Raw genomic sequence first — 20,163 nt, 5'->3', positions numbered from 1 at the left:
TGAGATTGTCACCAAGGATTGTGACCTGAACTGGGAAAGCAAGAGACCTGCCTCCCTGCTAGCAAAGAGACCAGTGTAATGTCTGTCTGACTAGTTGTTCAACCTCCTTACTGTTTGTGGGCTGAGAGGTCTGGAAGCAGTTACTTTTTCTGCCAATTCAGTGACTCCTATGTTCTACTCCTGGTTTCCTGGGGCCTAGGTTATGCTGGTACAACTGACATTGAACCCTGTTCCATTCTCCCTCAGGTGAGATATGTTTCCTGCTGACCTTCTAGGTTGTCTTAGATTGGAAAATTATTTCATTCCATTCTTTTGTGGATTCTACTGCTCTAGAATTTATTTAGAAGTCATTATTTAAAGGTATTTGGAGGGTTTGGGGGTAAACTCAGGTAAGTCTCTGCCTTTGCTTTACCATCTTGACTCCACCTGCCTCCAAATAATTTCTTAATATTAACATTGGTTTATCTACAGAAATGCATCAAGAATAGATAAGCTTTAGATGTCTTGGAAAGATTTTACTTAAGGCATTTACAATTTTAATAAGTTTGTTAACATAAAAGACAACATATCTAGCATATTATTCTGTGGGAAAAAAAACAAAAAATATGTCTAAAATATTATATATATTTAAAATGTTGCACTTTCATATATAAATTATCTGGAATATTGACCTCTGCTATCCAATACATGTGCCCTTCTTTACCATGTAATTATGGTTGTTTGAATGTTGAATAAGCCACTGCTGCCATCATGTGTTAGAACTGTATTCTTTTTCATTAAGGAGTTTTATTTTTTTTCCCCCATAACAGTGAAGACCAAGTGTAGGATATATTAAAATTAAAATTGTGAAATGTGTAGAGCCAAGAGTTCTAATTCTGCCTGTGAAAAACCCTAGGACAATGACTTAAGGTCTTGGAAATCTTACCATGGGCACAATAGTAAATTGTAAAACCCACCAACCTATGTTGTCCTGAGGCTCACTATGGAAGGGATTATGGCCTTTTGTAAAGCACATCTGAGTTTTTTTATTTTTTTATTTGATAAAATAGATTTGCACATAAAATGAAACATGATAGAATATAAAGACATAGAAGCAACTACAGAGAGAGAGCATTAGACCCTAAGTCAGGAAGACCTGAGTTCAAATACACTAGCTGTGTAACCCTTATTAAGTCACTTAACCTATTTTTTCTTTAGTTTCATCAACTATAAAATGGGGACGATAATAGCACTTGTCTCCTGGGATGTGATAAAGGAGATTTTAGTAAAGCCAGTTTTGTAAAGTATGATAAAAGCTTGAAAAAGTTGTAAAACAGTATGTGACAAACAGTGGACACTTAATAAAGATTTGCTTCCTATCTCTCCTCCAATTCTTTCCTTTTATCTGTATCCTTTTACCCTGTCTTCTTCCCTTTCCCTTTCATTTTCTCTTTATTTTTCCTTCCTATCCGCCTCTCTTCCCTTCTCCTTTATTAATGATGAATCAACAATAAATCCCTAATACTACAAAGGTAGCTCTCCATATATACTTCAGAAGGTAATTACAAACCAATACTTGAACAGATCTCTAATTAATACTAATAGTTTTTTTTTTCAAATAGGGACATCCTACAACCTCATTCCTTCTCACTTATTTCTCAAGTTCTTAGGAGGTCTGTTCTCATTGATCAGAGTACTAACCCAATTAGTAATATTACTAGATTTCACAGGATCAGCATCAATGTCTCACATCTACTACTATAGCTAGCTCAGGTTTTTTGGAGAGTCTAGTAAAGCATTTTGTTAGTAATCTGTGCAACCACTATGTTATTAGTAATAGTAATTATTTCTTTTTCTTATTAGTTTTTTGAACTAATAAATGATGACCTTATCAAGTCTTTATTTCTTGGTTTTGCAGAGATTATAGTTTTACATTACCTTACTTGACACAAGTGTTTTTATATATTTGGTCTAATTTGCACAAACATGCACTTTGCCTGTGTGTGTGTTTGTGTGTGTGTGTTGGGTTTCTTGTGATCATATAGATAAAAAAAATTTTTCCACATCTTCCTTCTTCAAGAAATTCTTCTCTTTGCTTCTCAACATTATAGTTATTTTGTTGGTGACTGAACAACAATGATATAAAAGGAATTGTGTTAAATTCTGGCAATATAAAAACAATGACAGAAAGGTGGTGTCCTATTGGTCCTGGAGTAGAGGGCTAGACCCAGAATTAGGAAGACTTAAATTCAAACTAATCACAGTAAGTCTAGCTCTATGACCTGGGTAAGTCAACTTAGGCTTTTTCTCCATTTTCTTCTTCTGTAAAATGGGAATAATTATAATATTGGTCTCCCAGAGTGGTTGTGAGGATTGACTGAGATGATATTTGTAAAGTATGATGTACTTGCTAGCTATTATTTTCAGAAAATACAGTCCCTGCCTTCAAGGAATATAAATTTTAATGATTTTAATGGGACAAGATAATATATGAAAGAAAGCTATAAAAGGTAGGGAAAGAAGTGTAAAGAATCAGCTGAGCCTAGAAAGCAATGAAGATGTGACTTACCTGGACACTGGGAAGAAATAAAGATATAACTAATCAGAGGAAGGGGCTGCAGGGTACAGTGACAAATTCAGAAAATCTACATGTCATTCTAATGTCTGCTCACCCAATACTGATGATAGGAATTGTCATATTAATCAGTGAATAAATCTTTATTAAGCACCTAAAATGTTTTAGGCATTGTGCTCTTTTGTTAGTATTATTTAAACCAAAATCTCTTAAGCTTTAGATGAAACTGATGGGAAATTTGAGTCTTTGGGTTCTACAATTGAATGCAAAAATGTTTCTAAAATCTTCAGGTCCAAGCAAAAATTGTAATCCATTTGTATTGAGGAGAATATATTTGACATATCAGGGTACCACCTCAATCCAAATAGAACTAGGAAAGCTAAATTTTAAATACATGTTGCTGTAAAATGAAAGAAAAGGATGAAGAAAAACAAGGAAGTTAACAGTTGAGCCAAAAAACCCAAATGAAGCCTGGCTAAATATGGAGAAGCAAGATAACTGCTCAAACTGTTAAAATTCAAGGACCCTATCCTAGTCTCAATTTTCAATCAAGAGTTGACTAGATTTCCTATTCATTCTGCTCGTTATTGATTTAATGAAGGCTTGTGGAAACTAGGGTTCTCAGCAGGTGAAATTTCATTCTTGCAACTTTCATCTTATTCTTGCAAATAAGGGATCCTGAGAAATATACCAACCTCTGAGACAGCTCAAACTTAGCAGAGTAAGATTAATTGACTTATGTTACCACTGGGCAAAATGGGGCTTCAGAAATGAATCTTAATGTTGTAATTGAATGAATGAAATGATTTTAATTAATTCACAATGTATCAATGAATAAAGAAAGAAGCATGTATTAAGCACGTGACACATGCCAAAGATAGAAGATAGAGTATGTATGCTCTCTATGTAGTGGTTATTTTGATGTGTGTGGTTTGGAATAAACAAAACAGTTTGTGGTGATGGATAAGGAGTCAGAAGATACTTTGGCCAAGTAAGTTGAAATTCATGTTTAGTCAGTTTGGTACCATTCAATTTCTACGAGTCAGTTTCCTTTTCCATTTGACTAAATGAAGTGCCATGGCATATTGAAAAGAATATTGAATTTAGCATTAGAGGAACTTCCCATGAATTCTAGCTCTGCTCCTTATTAACTGTGTGACCTTGGTCAAGTCACTCACTGGGCCTCAGTTTTCTCATCTGTAAAATGAAGGGGTGGGGTTGAGGAGGTATCAGTTGATCTTCTATGGTCCCTTCCATTTCTAAGTTTTTTCTAGGTTTTTCTAGATGATTAAATCTGTGACCATTTATGGAACTCTTTACACCCCGAAGAGACCAATTCTGCTTTCTCACCTTCCACCATCCCCTCAATGACTGAGGGTAGGGGAGTCCAAGGAACTCTTTGGAACTTCTATTCCTTCTGGGCAGCCAAACCAGCCCCCATTACCTGCCCCTCTCCTTGGACCTCCCTGCCCCCAGCTGCGTCACAAGCCCCCTGAGAATACTCATACAACCCCTAGTTCTGGGGCCGAATCCCGGCTTCACACACTGGGAGCATAATCCAGCCCTCTGATTGGCTGTTGCTCTGAGTAACCAGGGACGCTGTGGGCACGCGGGGGCCCCGGCCGGTATTTGAAGCAGCTCGGGCCCCGCGCTCTCCTCAGTCCGGCCTGGACCGGCGACCACACTGGCACCTGAGCTGAGAGAGAGGGTGCAGCAAGGTAACGCGCTCCCCCGGCCCACCCCCAATCCCCACCCCCGCGTTACCGCGGAGACGGGTTTGTGCGGGAACAAGGAGCGGGGCTCACAGCGCGTAGCTCACCAATAAACTCCCTCCCCCCGACCATCCTTACTCAGCCCCCCTGTCCCACCCATCCATCATCCATCCATCCATCTGCCTAGCCTGGGCGAGGCAACTTCTTAGGTGCGAAGGCAAAGAAGAGGGAAAATAAAAGAAGTTAGGAAGAAAGAAGGCAAGAAGGACGAGGTTCACCCCCGGGCGGGGGGGCGCGAGGAAAAGGGGGAGACCCTTTGGAGGGAAGAAGGCGAGACCGCAGAGGGAAGGCACACGTGGGGCACCAAGCGGTGTCGCCAGCTGGGAGAGGAGGAGGCGCGAGGTGCGTGGGGACCGCTGCGGCAAAGCAGCCACCCGAGATCTTCGGGAGTCCACCCCTCCTCGCCCCGCGGCCCCGCTCTAGCAAGCCGGGCTCGCCAGCATCCTCGACAATCCTCGACGTGACAGTTGTGCGGAGAGGGCATGGCCTTGGCCCTTGACCGACGGGCGGACCCGCTGAACCTAGGTGGCGGCTGGGCCTCGCCAGCGGCTCTCCCTCCTTGGTCCCCGTGCCACCGACGGAGGAGGAGCACCGCGATGTCGCGACGGCGCCACTGCTCCGGCCCCAAGCTGGAGTACGAGGAGCTGCGAAAGCAGGCGAAGCATCAGCATGACCCCGGGGCCCGCCGTGGCCCCACGCGCAGCGGCGTCCTGAGCGTCCAGCCAGCCCCACCTGCTGGGGGTCCCGGGGCCTGCTGGACCCCCGGCCCGTGGCGCTGCCACCCGTGGGAAGTCTGGAAGCCGCCGGGTCGCGTGCAGGTGGTGCGGGTGTACGGACTGCGGCCTCCCTGTCCATGCTGCTGCTCCTGCTGGAGTGCCCCCCGACAAGCCCGTGCCCGGGCGCCTCTACCGCAAGAAGAAGAAGAAGCGCTGGGGCAGGAAGGGCCGCGGCGTGCGGCGCGGCCCCCGGCGCCCCCTGCAGAGCAGCCCGCCTGTGGACCTGAGCGCCCTGCTGCGCCCGGTCAACCTGTACGGCCGCCGGGCTCCCGGCATGCGCGCTCCGCGCAACACCACGCAGTTCATCATGAACCAGGTCTACGAGGACATGCGCAAGCAAGAGAAGCAGGAGCGCCAGCAAGAGGCCCTGCGGGCCAGACAGGCGGCGGCCGCGGCGGCTGCGGCGACGGCCCCCGAAGGGCAGGGCCCAGGAGCCCGAGGAGGAGGACGCTGCGTCCCCCCCGGGCGGCGTCGGGGCGCACCAGCCCGTGCGCAGAGCGGAGCAGGAAGACCAGGAGATGCAGCTGCTGCAGGAAACTTTCTACAGCTTCGTCCAGAAGCAGCTCTATTGCCTCGTGCCCAGTCCCGAGGCTGCAGTCGAAGAGGATGAGGAGGAAGAGGAGGAGGAGGAGGAGGAAGAAGAGGAGGAAGAGGAGGAGGAGGAGGAGGAAGAAGAGAGGGGCATCTGCTCCACCTTTCTCTGCAGCAAGGGAGGATTGAGGAGGAGGAGAGGGAAGAGGAGGAGGAGGAGGAAGAGGAGGAGGAGGAGGAAAAGGAGGAAGACGAGGAGGAGGAAGAGGAGGAGGAGGAAAAAGAGGAGGAGGAGGAAAGAGAAGAGGAGGAGGAAGAGGGAGCTAAAGAGGAGGAGGAGGAAGAGGAGGAGGAAGAAGAGGAGGAGGATCATGAGGAAGAAGAGGAGCGGTATGGAGAAGAAGAAGAATCAGAGGAGGGGGAGGAGGACGAATTGTTCAAAGATGAGAATGAGGAAGAAGAGCTGAAAGAGTATGGCAATGAGGAGGAGGTTGAGGAAGAAGAGGAGGAGGAAGAGGAGGAGGAGGAGGAGGAAGAGCAGGAAGAGGAGGAGATGGAGGAAGAAGAGGACTACCAGGAGGAAGAGCAGCAGGAAGACGAAGACCAACAATCTCTAGAGAGCCCTCTCACCAGCCCATTAACACCTGAAGAAGAGCCAGAAATCATTTTGAACTGTGATTTTTTAACCCGGGAGCGTAGAATTCTCCAGAAGCTTCAAGAAGGATGCCCTATGATTGTGCAGAAAGTTCTGTGTTAGACTGAGGAGAGGGATGGATGAATAGGATGGAACTGATTCTTTGGCTAAAATGAAATTAGCAGCTAAAAAAAATCTAATATAAAAGTGAGTTCCATGAATAAATATTATCTATGCACACCCCTCCTTTGTAAAATTGTAAGATGATTAAAAATATTAATGATGTTTGTGTGTGAATAATGGGTAGAGGGAGGGGGGCCCCCAGTGGGGGATTATAGTTGCAATTGTTTTAATAGGACACATTTTTGTTTTTACTACAACAGTTTAGATAATTTTTTTTTTTCACTCCCACTCCCAGCTACCAAGGGGTCCCCACCCAGGGAATTTTAGCTTAAAAAAAAAAATGGTGTTTTTTTTGTTTTTTGTTTTAGTTTTTTTTTTTTTTTTTTTTTTTTTTTTTTTGGCCTATCTTGATGCTGAAGGGGGAAACATATTGCACAATGAGATCTGTTAATATTATGCCTTCCAGCATTCCCTTGAACTTTTAAGTTTTTTGTTTTTGTTTCGTTTTGTTGCTTTTAAATTTAAGCAACACTGGAACGTTAAATATTTAAAAAGTATATGCCACTGGCATTGAACATTGAATGCATGAAACTTTCCCCACTGGTCCTTTGAAAGTAAGTGGGGCCATAATAGAATTATCTGTTTTGCTATGTACCTTTTGCCCCCCCCAATAAGCTTTGCAACTTGAGAGCTCCTTTTTATAGGTTTTATTGTGGTAACCCCATCTACAATGTCTTGTGGTATTGCTTATTTGTATTCCTTGTTCCACAGTGCCATGGATCTTCCTCAGAAGAACATGAAGTTGCTTCTGTGTATATGGTTGTCTGCCATGGCCTCCGCAATCCATAATCCATGAATGGAGAGGATTCCCCATGGTCAGATGTCTGCCAAGTGCTGCAACTTGCAAATCTGGTTAAATTCCCAGGTAACTGCAAAAACAGTGGAACATATAGATGTTGAAGCGGTGGTTCCTGGATGGATACTTTTCTGTGAATAAGTTTCAGAGGATCCATGGTGAATGGTTTTTGAAGAATGGGTGTTTTTTTTTGTTTTTGTTTTTTTTTTTTTCTTTTTGACAGATCACTTTTGGCCTTTTAAGGGGGAGGAACATTAATTTTATTTTTATTTCCCAATTTTATAGGTTTTTTAAAATTTATTTTTGTCTGGGAATGGCTTTTTTTTTTCTCCTGAAAAGGAGAGATTAACTACAAAGGCCACTTGAGATGTATGTGAGAGTGAGTGTTTTATTAAGTTAATAAGTTTTGGAAAATAATGTTGTTTTTTTTTTCCCCAAGCATTCATTCAAATTTTTAAAAGTTAGTATTTTTTTTTCTTCAAAGAACTTTTATTTCCATAATTTACTTAGCAGGTTTCTACATCTTTCTGACAGATGAAGAATAAGAGCATGTATACATGCCTACTCAAAAACTCTCAACTCTCCAGTTGTATTTAGGAAAAAAAAAACACTAATATGCAAGAAGGACACAAACATTTTTAAGAAACAACTATCTGGATATGGTGGCACATTTCCCTGCTTAAGGGAGACTGAGGCTGGTAGATCAATTGAATTCCAGAGTTCTGAATTGTAATATGTGGCTAATTTGGCCTAACAGGTGTCCCCACTATACTTGGCATATTCATGTTCATATAGCAAGTCTCAGAGAGATTGGGACAACGAGGTTGGAAAAATGAAGAGAGTCAAAACTCCTGTGCATTGCAATTAATATTGGGATCAGAATCCTTGAGTGGCAGCTGCTATACTTACTTTCTAGTCTGAGCAAAATAGGGATAGGGATACTCAATATGAAAAAAGCCCAGCAAAAATAAGTAAGCATAATAACTTCAAAATCATAAACATGTAGGAACTGGAAAGTGAGCCTCAGAAAGCCATCCAACACTCTTATTTTACAGATGAGGGAAAGGGCGTAGAAAATAAAGGTGTACTCATCCAAGGTCATACAGGGAAGAAATAAAGAAAATATCTGATGAGCCATAACTTTTCCCCCCACTGTATCAACGATTTGATATAATTCAAATTTTATATTTGTGAATTTTTAATCAAAAGTGACAATATTGTTTGATATATATATATATATATATATATATATATATATATATATATATATATATATATAGGAATTGGTCATGGATCATCTTTTCTGAGCTCCTTTGCCAGTTCCAACATTTTGTGAGAGATTGAAATCTATACCTGTCTGATAAATATGTAGGCTCATACAATATGATTCTCAGAAGTTAAAGAATTTAGAATTTGGAAAACATTAGATATTTCCTGTAAGAAGGGCAGTCCAGTGGAAAAATAGGTTGAAAATGTCTCTGATAAGCAGGGGAATCTGACATCTAACATTAACTGCACAGAATCTCACAGTTTATAAGATTTGCAAAGTGTTTTCCCCATGACAATGCTCTCAAGTGCAGAAAGTATCACTCATCCTTTTTCACAGATAAACACATTTCCAAAGGTAAAATTCTATTACATAGTATCAGTTAAGAGCCAACATTCAGATCATCTGATATCCAGACCTGCTATTCGGTCTCATAAGTCACATTGATGAAAAATTTTATAAGCAAATTCCTGGGATTTAAAGATTTAATTATATAAATCAGGAGTTCTCCAAGTATTGATCAAAGCACCCTTTGGAGAGATTCTTGAGAAGTCTAAACTATTTTCCTAATAAACATTAAAACATTTCTTTTTTGTTAAATAGTAATATACTTATGTGTGAGTATATTACATAAGTAGAAGTTATTGGGGAAGGGGGGGAGAGGTAATTTTTAAGAGACCAAAAAATTTGAGAACCCCTGATGAAATATAACCATACCATTTTAAACATAGTTCAACTGATATAACTGAAGATTGAAGGGATAATAAGGTGGGGAAGGTCCTCACATTTTATGTATGAGGAAAACCAAAGCCCCTCAGGGAAGTTAAGTAAATTGCCCAAGGTGAGACAATTAACTATCAAAAGGTGAAATTTAAACTCAGGTCCACTAACTAGTAAAAGTGTAGTGTTAAGTCCTTTGAGGGTAAGAATTGTATTAAATTTGTTTTTGTTTCCCTGTTTAGGAAAGTGCCTCATTAAATAGGTACTTAGTAAATGTTTGATGCATTATGTATATATGTACACACAGAGATAAAATAGTCTGGGAATAGAGAGAGAAATAAGTAGAATAAAATAGAAAAGTTAGGATAGATTAGGATAGAAAGATAGATGATGGATAGATAGATAAATAGGTGTATACATATAGATAGGTGGATAGCTAGATATTTAGATAAGATAGATATACTAAAATTTGGGGTGGTAAATTTAAAAGGGTTTTCCCTAAAACCTTGACATCTAGAAGATAGGTTAAAACCCGAAAAAATCATATTTAATTCAGAATTTAAATGTGTTTGAAGGTCAATTAGTTATTCAACTATAAGATTCAGAAGCATAATATCACAAAATTTAGATTTAGAAGGGGTCTCAGTCCCAAACAATGAAATAATTTATCATTTTTCATATTACCCTCCCCCAATGTGTGCCAGCTGGCATAATAGATAGATTACTGGACTTAAGAGTCAGGAAAACTCATCTTCCTGAGTTCAAATCCAGCTTCAGACATTTACCAGTTAAGCTGTGTGACTCCAAGTTACTTAACTCTGTTTGCCCAGCCTCATCTGTAAAATGAATTGCAGAAGGAAATGGCAAGCCACTCCAGTATCTTTGCCAAGAAAATTCCAAATGGAGTCCTGAAGAATCAGACACGATTTGAAAAACAACTGAACAACATAAATCCCCTGCCTCCCAACCCCAAGCTCTTTGGATGAGATGTTCATATTGGACCGAAGATAGTTCTTTATCAAGAAATATCACAGAAGAAGCACTCATCACAAATTATTTTTAATGCCCTTTTCTGTCTTCATACTTTTGGAACCTTGGATACACGCAATCAAGGCATAAAGAAATCCTTCTATTAGAAGTGTAGACTATTCTGTGTTCAATTTCCTTAAGAGATATGACACACTTCTAAGTTTAGTCCCTTATTTAGGGATAGTTATCTGTAAATTGATAGAAAGCATTCCTATACAAAGAATGCCCTCCCTCAATTTAGGCTTACACCACCTTTGATATCATATAGAGTTACCTAAAGCCTGAATCATATCCATATGGTCACAAGTGTGACAAGACAGAAACAAAACCACAAAAAATTGAAGATAGATAAAAATAGCAGCAGATACTTCTGTATACAGAGAGAGATTTTCTTGGAAAACCTGATGGTGAATGTTAGTCCTCTGTCTAGTAGCCTCTGGACATCATCTCAGGGAAAAGACCCTTTCAGCATATTTTGGGGGTTCTTCAAATCTTCTGGTGGTCTCCTGATGATTTAGAGCCAGGATGAAACTTCAGAGAGGTAAGTTTGTTAGCAATTCTCAGGCAAGGTCCACTTTCTCATAATATCCTTTAAAAAGATTCTATCTCAACCTTTTTGGCTTCTGATTAAATATAGAAAGGACAATATAGTCAGTTTTACACAGCTGAAGCACTGACCCTTTGAGAAGATGAAGAGCTTATTCAGAAGTTTAAAAGAAATCCACCAAACCAACTAAATAAACAAGGGTTATTGATTTCTTACTGGCTCTATAAGTACCAGAGATCTAATAACTTTCAGTGTTTGTGTCATGATTAATCAGAGACTTCCATGACTACCCCAAATCACAGAGATTAATAACCAAGCTTTATGCACATGGTAGATGACACAAACTAGATATATAATGTCTAATAATACATGAAGGTAGTCCTTTAGAAGACAAAAGGCTTTAGTGATATATCTGAAAGTCGTCTTGTTTCTTCTTTCAGAAGTATTGAGTTATTTTGCAATTTCCATGAGTGAAAGGGCAAAAAATAATCCTATCTTTAGAATAATGGCAAAATAAGTTATTTCTGGATTCATAGGTAATTTTTTTTTTAAGAAGGGACCAGTATTATAACTCTGTCCAAACTTTTAATGGGTACCAAAATTATCACTATGTCCACCTTTTGGAAGAGAAACATTTTTATAATTTGATATGTAGGTAGAACATATAGTATTCTTTCCTATGAAGAAAGGAAAAATCCTGTTTTGTGTTTTTTTGTTTTGTTTTGGTCTGGTTTTGGTTTTTTGCCAACAGCAGCTTTTGAAATAGCTGTCAATAAATATGCTAAATAAAAGTGAATAAAGTACTGAAATTTAGTAACAAACGGATGGTTCTGTGTTCCGCCTTACTGTTTTTTATAGAGGTAGTAATGATTCATATTCCTATAGAGCATTAAATATATATAATTTCTTCATAAAACTAATAAATATAAACATGAACATGATAAAAACAGCTGAGCAAAAACTTCTGAGATTAGAGATATATGAAGTAAATAGCAATGAGAGTATAAAGGACTTTAAAATTATAAAGTGTTTATATTTTGATGGTGACTGTTAAGTCATTAGACTAGAGGGAGCAAATTAGAAATAAACCTGATTTTATGTTTTGATAATCTTAGGGTAAAAATGGGAGGGAAATAACGTACTATGGAAGCAAATGGGAGGAAGTTTGAAAAAATAGAGGTCATTATTTGGATTTTCAAGTGTAAATGGTATGTGGAAAAGTGATAATTAAAATATTTTCATTTGAACTGGTCTCAAGGTAGGGTCTAGAACACATAATATAGAAATAAATTCAACTAAACATGGAAGCAGAAAAGAATGAGAGGAATAAAAGGTAGGGAAGATTTACAGAATAGACAAAAGAAGCCTCTAACCTAAGGGAGAGGGAAGAAAACTTTTTCAAAGAAAATGAAGGTTGAAGAGCAAAGGAACAAAAGCTTAACTGCATCAAGTATAGAATATCACCTGCAAGCACACTTTTGTTCCCAACAAGAGAATAGAAAGCAAAGAAGGAATATAAGTTTAATATTCATAACTATTATTTATGGGAAATAAAATTTAATAACATAACTGTAAATGTGAATGAAATAAAATCACTTATATAGAATAGAATAGAGAATTGATTAGAAAGCAGAATCTAATGCATGCTGTTTACAAGAAACATACTTTAAGCATAAAGATTTTAAAAGACCAGAGCAAAATCTATTATACTTCAGCTGAACTAACAAAACAAATAGCATTCATATCAGTCAAGATAGCAGGGAAGAGACTGAATTTTAAGAGATAATAGGGAAATGACATTTTATCTATTATCTATAATAATTTTCTACATATGAAATGTATCATAATTTCAGTAGTGGTAGTAATGATAATCAGCATCAATATAGTACTTTTAAGTTTTGTAAAGTGATTACAAATATCTTTTAATCACTATTAGTAATCATTATGAATGCTATTATCCTACTTCAGAGAATACAAACTGAGGCAGATGGAAATTTTTGTTTTGTTTTGTTTTAGTGACTTATCCATGTCATATAGTTAGTAAGGGTAAGAAATAGTATTTGAACTCAAATCTTCCTACCAGGCCTTACCCTATATCCACAGTACTACTTAGCTGCCCCAGGAGGGAGGGGAAATCATATGTACTCTATCCATTGCATCTCCTTTATCTATGTGCTGATGTAACTAACTAGCTAAAAGAAAATCTAAATGGGTTACAGAAAACTTAAATAGTGCAGGATTTCTCTACTTTTCTCTTTCACTCTCTCTGACCCTATCTCTCTCATAGTACTCCAGTGCTAAATAAGAATGCAAATAGAAAGTAGTATACATATATACATGCATAAGGTATACATATACATATGTGTATATAAAAATATATATATATATACATATATACACAGCCATGTTACTTTTACAAATATTAAAATTATTTAGGACATAAAAACTTCACAAGTAAATAGAAACAAGCAGAAATATCAAACATCTTTTATTGACCATAATTATATTTCATAAGGACCAATAAAGAATGGAAATTAATTGGAAACTAGGTAATTTTTCCTGAACTAATGGGTCACATGTTCAAATCACAGAAACGATAATAAAGATAATTTTCTATAAAGATAACAAGACATTGTGCTAATTTTGGGAAGATAATAGTCAAAGCAGTCCTTGAGAAAACATCTCAATTACATCATCAAAAAATAATGAATGTGAAACAAAAAAGATAAACCATAACTTGATTTTCATTAAACAACAAAATATATAAATCTTAAGAATAAAACAAGATTAATACAATTAACACACCCCCTCCAATTGAATTAAAACTATTGGAGAATTGCTTTATAGAACTAAGAAAATAATGAAATTGAGTTGGAAGAAGAAAAGGTAAAGTGTATAAAGGAACACAATGAAAACGGAAAGTAACTGGGCTTTAAGCAAAACAGGATAAGATTTTAAATTATACTACAAAACAGTAATCAAAACAATATGTTTTGAATAGGTTTATATATATATGTATGTTTATGTAGCATAAGAACCTAGTCTAGTGTTCCATGAACCCAAAGATCACAGCTTTTGGGGAAAAGTTTAACAGAGATTTTGAACCATATCTTATATCATATGCCAAGATCATCTCCATAAAATGGAGAAATGACCAAGCTATAAAAAGCAGATCATAATAAGAGGGAAAAGGAAGAAACTATCATTCAGAATTATGGATATAGGTAAAGTTTATTACTAACTATAGGGATAAGGTGTGCCACAGAAAACAAAATGTACACCTTTGATTAGATGAAATCTAAAAGGTTTCGTACATAAATCCAGTACAGCTAAAATTAGAAATAGGTATCTGGCAGAAAATCTTTCTAGAAGCATCTCTGATAAATATTTCATTTACCAGTTATATAAGGAACTACTCCAAATTTATAAAAAATTAAGTTTGTAAATAAATGGTTGATAAAGTCTGTTATAAGTTTGTTTTCTCAAACTGTGAGGAGGAGAAATTGGAAGTAGAAAAATGATTGACAAATCTTGACAAAATTTTTAAAATTAAAAAAGAGCAACAGGAGAATATAAGGAAGAAATTTTAAAAACTATTACAAAAATGTCAGGAGACAAAAAAAAAGCTAAAAACTAAGAACACAGAGATAAATCAACACAGTTAACATATGAAAATCAGAAAAGTGAATAGTAAAATAAAAAGATCATAAATGCCTCAAAATACTGAAAAATTAATACCTAATGCACTAATACCTAATGGAGACAAGTCTATGGATTTCTAAGACAGTTGGGACTTTAGTAGGGTATTATAGAACGCTTCAAGAGACAAGAACATTTAGAGAATAATTCAGATGAAAACAAATGAAATTAATATCCAACATTGCAGAAGTAATCAAAAAAATGGAAACAAGACCAAAAAAACCCCCTCAATATATGTAGGCTGATATATCTAGAACAATTTGGCCATCTGTAGTTTAGTACAAATGCAAAAATGGATGATAAGATGCTATTTTGCCTACTAAGAAACTGGGTCTAAATTCTCAATGTTGAGATAAGTGTTATTGTCTTTGACTCTGAATCTACAAAAGCAAAGAAAGCATAATTTATTATCTTAAAGTATAGATTAAGATTCACCAGGGTGCTTCTTCCAATCACCCTGAGTTCAATCATGTTATTTTTCAAGAATTCATCAAATAGAAACTACCTTATTTTAGTTATCATTATTCAATTTTTAAGCAACAGAATGGAAATTTTTTTAGCTCAAGGAGAGCTGTATTTTTTTTGTTCATAAATTCACTTAAACCCAAATGGTTATGGAGGACCCTTTGCAATTTACTATGCTAAACATTCAGGGATAAAGAAGATAAAAGTTATCTCCAAGGAATTTACAACCTAATTGAAAAAGTGCAAGACTTGTGCATATATAACTCATATAAATTAGCATATAAATGCTCTTCCTTGTGAAGTCTATTCATCTAAATGACATTTGAGATTGTTACATTTTCCCCTGTTTGGTTGTTAAGTAGCTTCAGGTATGACTGACTTTGTAACCCCATTTGGGATTTTCTTGGCAAAGATACTGAAGTGCTTTGCTATTTCCTCCAGTTCATTTTTACAATTGAGGAAACTAAGGCAAGCAGAATTAGATGACTTTCCTAGGGCAATACAGCCAGAAGTATTTGAAGCCAGATTTGCATTTACAAGATGAGCCTTCCTAGGCCAATCTCTCTTTCCATTGTACCATCTCACTGCACTTAAGGATCTGTGTGATGTGCATGGTGGCTGATTTCTCTAAAGAAAGGGAGAGAGCAAGAGATTGGGAAAACAGATAAAGTGAAGCACAATCTGGAAGGAGAAGAAAAAACATTTTTCAAAATAGATGACCCTTTACACAAGCAAAATATATCTATGTCAGACAAAATATATAGAAAGATAACTTAAAAGACCCATTGATTGGCCTCCATGATGAGTAAAGAATGAATATTCTAATTCAAGAAACAATGTAAGAAAATTGCCACCAATTTCTGAACATGCTTCTTGCCAGAGGTTGTTACAATGAAGGAAAAGAATTCACAAATTGCCTCTGGGAAAATAAAGCAAAACAAAATCTATGCTTTAAACATCTTTACACATAAATTGTTGACTAAATGAAAATATTATTCTGCACACACTGGAAATTACAACAGTAAACTGAATAACATGTCTAAAAAGCAAAGGATTAAGATGCAGCTTAGAATGAAAAAGTTTACAAATCTGAATCCAATATAAAAAAGATGAATATTCACTGAGATGTTGTGAAACATGGTGACACTGTGTGACAGGGGAAAAGGCTGTTGACACTTCCATATTATTTTGTATCAAGTGTTAATTTAAAATTTGAAAGTTTTCTCTCTTGTCGAGTTTTTAATGAGTTATTTCAGCTTCTATCACCTTTTAATATATCAATCACCTTTTAAAACTTAAACCTAATATTCCCCATTTTTTCTCTTTAAAGTATTTTGGATTGACAGCAAACTGCCATTTCCAGCTACTGTTTTAGACTCTTACTATTATTATTTCATTTTTTTTTTTCTTAATTTGATGTTTGAGAATTTCATTTAATTAATAGTTCTGTAATAAAGTCTTGCCAAGTTATCTTTAAGGAGGTACCTTTGGTTTTATATATTACTTTTAATCTAGGCATCTCAAGACACTTTACTAATATCAAGGTTAGATATTTCTCATAACACTTTTCCTTAAATGTCATAAGAGGAAGTTATTTGAACTCAGGAAGATGTCCTCCTGATTCCAAGTTCAAGTCCACTGTGCCACTTAAATGCTCTGTAATGCTGTTTAAGTTTTCCTTTTAGTAAATTTCAAATGTCAATATCACATTTTCAAAAATTGATTCTTTTCATTTAATTATATATTTTTTATTCTCATGAGTTATATACATTCTCATAGGTACATACCTACACACAAATACATAAGATGTGTATGTATAGACACAAATACATTATATACGTATGGATATGTATATACATTTCCCTACCAACATCATCATTTTGAGGCACCTTTCGCTGTCAGACTAAGGAATTAGAATCAGCTAGCTTGATAAAATTATGTAATAATAATAATATTATTATTATAATAATTATTATTATATAATTCTATAGTCAAATTTTATTAATTATCCCTTATTCCACCTGGCTTTTATTCTATAGCAGCAGAATATGAATCTGAGATCTGCCACCTAGTGGCAAAGGGAATACAGTTGAACTTGTCAGAAATTGCTTGTTTTTTTTCCATTATTATTTTATTGGACTTCTTCATCTTTTGTGTGTGTCCTAAGGCAGTCTTTTGAAGCCAATAGACCTTTTTAGAAAGGTATTCTAAAATCATATTAAAAAAGTACAAAAGATTATAAAGGAAATTAATTATATTGAAATAATCATCAAAAGAATTTCAGATACTCCAAATTAAGAAAACCTTGTTTTAGATTAATTTAATGTGGTCCATAATGTAGGAACTAGGCCTGTGATTTTATTGATATAGGGAATTCCCAGATTAGGAAACTCACTCTGTCTGTACAAGTCAGTATTTATTTTTCAGGTTGCTGTTTTAACACTGAGAAGGGCACACAGGAGATGAAACTTGAACTCAGATCTACTCTCTGACATTTCCTAGCTGTGTGATCCTGGGCAAATAGCTTAACCAATGCCTGCCTCAGTTGACTGAATTGTAAAATGGGGATCACTTTCCTCACAATGGCATTGAGAAGATAAAATGAAACAATATAAAGTGCTTGCCACTATAACTGGCACATAGTAGATATTTAATAAATTATTTTTCTTTTTTCCCCCCTTCTTCCTTTCCCATTCCTAAGCTTTAAATATATGTGTGTATATAAGAAAGCATTTATTAAGTGCTGAATATATGTTCTAGGCACTGTGCTTAATAATTTTTACAAGTATCTCATTTCATCTTCACAGTGATCTTGATAAGCAGATAATACATAATATAGTAGAGATCACTAAGGCAAAAACTTGTCCAACCTTCTATAATTTATACATATACATATGTAATTACATATACATAAGTATGTATACAACAACTATATAATATGTACATATATGTATGTGTGTATATATGTATATGTGTGAGTATGTGCGTGTATGCATATGTAGCTAAGTTTTTTGGAGCACCCTGGATATAATTATAATGTTATACTCATCATTACTTATTATATGGAATGTCCCAAAAGGTTTAATGCTGTTTTAGGCTATTAAAGCAAGAAAAAAATTTAGACACTTGGATGTATGGTAAAAATCTAACAGTTTAAATAAAGACAGAAAACATAGTTATTATTAATCACATGATTGGAGGTAGTAATGATAAAGTTAGGGGAATGAGTATAATGGTTAAAAGATAATTTGTGCTTTGAAATGGGTAGATATGTACGTATATATGCATATATATGTACACAATATATACACATATATACATGTATGTAGATGTAAAAACATGGATATGTGTGTATAAAGTGTATACATATGTGTAAAATACATGTGTTAGTGTGGCTCTATACACACATATATTTATTTTATCTTTTTGCTTATCTACCTATTTATTCTGATTGCCAACATCAGAGATCATTTTTGTAATTTATGGATAATCCTTACACATTTTAGTTTAAAAAAAAAAGCCTAAAGTAACTTTAAATAATGTTTTGTAGTTTATTCACTGGTGTAAAATTTTTGGCTGAACTCAAAGCCATCATGATGCTAAATGAGAAATATGTGAAAGGCAAGCAGATTTATGAATTATCATTTCATTGAATTAGTAGCAGATAATCTACTAACCAGAGATTGTCAGGAAACTAGAAAGGCTCCTTGTTTGAAATAACAGCAACAGATTCAGGGGCAGAGCCACAATGGCAGAGTGAAGCCAGCAAAATGAGGGAGCTCTCCCAATTTCCCTTAAAAACCACATGAAACCAAGCCCCTGAACAGAGTCTGATGGATTAAATCACTCTCCAGCTCAAGATAGATTGGAAATACTCCAAGAAAATTCAATCTCACCAAGATGAAAGGGGTATTCAGCCCAGCTCCTATGATGTCTGGGAAAGCCAGTGAAAGGATCTTAATCACAGCAGCTCAGTAGCAGGGCAGAACAGTGTGGCAACCTCCAGTTCAAGCTCCAGTCCACAACTTAGAAGCAAAGTGGGAAATAGTCACTGAAAGAATTCCTACAACAAGCATTGTTGCAAAATTCCAGAAGTATAATCTCAAGGCAAAAATACTGCAAGCTACCAGAAAAAAGCAATTCAAGTATCAAGGAGCAACAGTCAGGGTTACCTAGGATCTGGGAGCTTCTACTTTAAAGTATCCGGGATCTGGAACACCACATTCTAAAAGACAAAGGACCCTGCTACTATGACTGAGCAGCATTTTTCAGAGGAGATGGATCTTCAATGAAGAGTTTCAATCATTTCTATTGAAAAATCCACAACTAAAACAGAACATTTGATCTTCAAACACAGCTCTCCAGAGAAGTATAGAAAGGTAAACAGGGTTAATGTTTATATATATGTATATATAAATATATACATATATATGTATATGTGTGTATGTATGTGCGTGTGTGTGTGTGTGTGTGTGTGTGTGTGTGTAAATAGAAATCCTAAAAAATCTAGATATGATAGACCTCTGGAGAAAATTGAATAGAGACAGAAAGGAATACACCTTTTTTCTCCATGATACATGGCACTTAGAGGAGAAACTGACCATGAATTTAGGACATAAAAACCTCACAATCAAATGCAGAAAAGCAGAAATACTAAATGTTTCCTTTTTGGGATCACAATACAAATAAAAATTATATTTAATAATGAGGCCAGGGAAAGCTAGACTAAAAAAACAATGAAAAATTAAATAATCTAATTCTAAAAATGAGTAGGTCAAACAGATAACAATCTACAATTTTCATCCAAGAGAATGACACTAATGAGACATCCGAGAAAATTTAGATATGATAAGAAAAAAACTGAATAAGGACAAGAAAGGAAAATGTCATTTTCTCAGTAGTACATAGCACCTTTAGGAAAACTGACCAAAGTAGTAGGGTATAAATCCTCACAATCAAATGCAGAAAGGCAGAAATAGTAAATGCTTCAATTTCAGACCACATTGCAATAATATTCAATAAAGGGGCAGGAAGAGATAAAATACCATTTGGAAATTAATTAATCCTAAAGAATGAATGGATTAAACAACAAATCATAGAAACAATTGATAACTTCATTCAAGAGAATGACACTAATGAGACAACATACCAAAACTTTTGGGATACAACCAAAGCAATTTTTAGGGAAAA

The 20,163-nt window shown here is 36.3% G+C and overlaps 1 protein-coding gene across 1 annotated transcript; it reads left to right on the top strand.

The window, feature by feature from the left end:
- The first annotated feature begins 4,721 nt into the window (after positions 1-4,721).
- Positions 4,722-6,504, top strand: CCER1 (coiled-coil glutamate rich protein 1). The gene is given in 3 exon segments (XM_074269649.1): positions 4,722-5,219; positions 5,221-5,709; positions 5,953-6,504. Coding segments are annotated over 3 exon segments (1,338 nt in total). The 5' UTR covers positions 4,722-4,808; the 3' UTR covers positions 6,391-6,504.
- The last annotated feature ends 13,659 nt before the right edge of the window (positions 6,505-20,163 follow it).

The sequence above is a fragment of the Sminthopsis crassicaudata genome, chromosome 5 (assembly GCF_048593235.1).
Source record: "Sminthopsis crassicaudata isolate SCR6 chromosome 5, ASM4859323v1, whole genome shotgun sequence".
NCBI classification, from domain to species: domain Eukaryota; kingdom Metazoa; phylum Chordata; class Mammalia; order Dasyuromorphia; family Dasyuridae; genus Sminthopsis; species Sminthopsis crassicaudata.
Note: the sequence above shows the minus strand (reverse complement) of the source record. Positions and strands in the feature narration are given on the sequence as shown.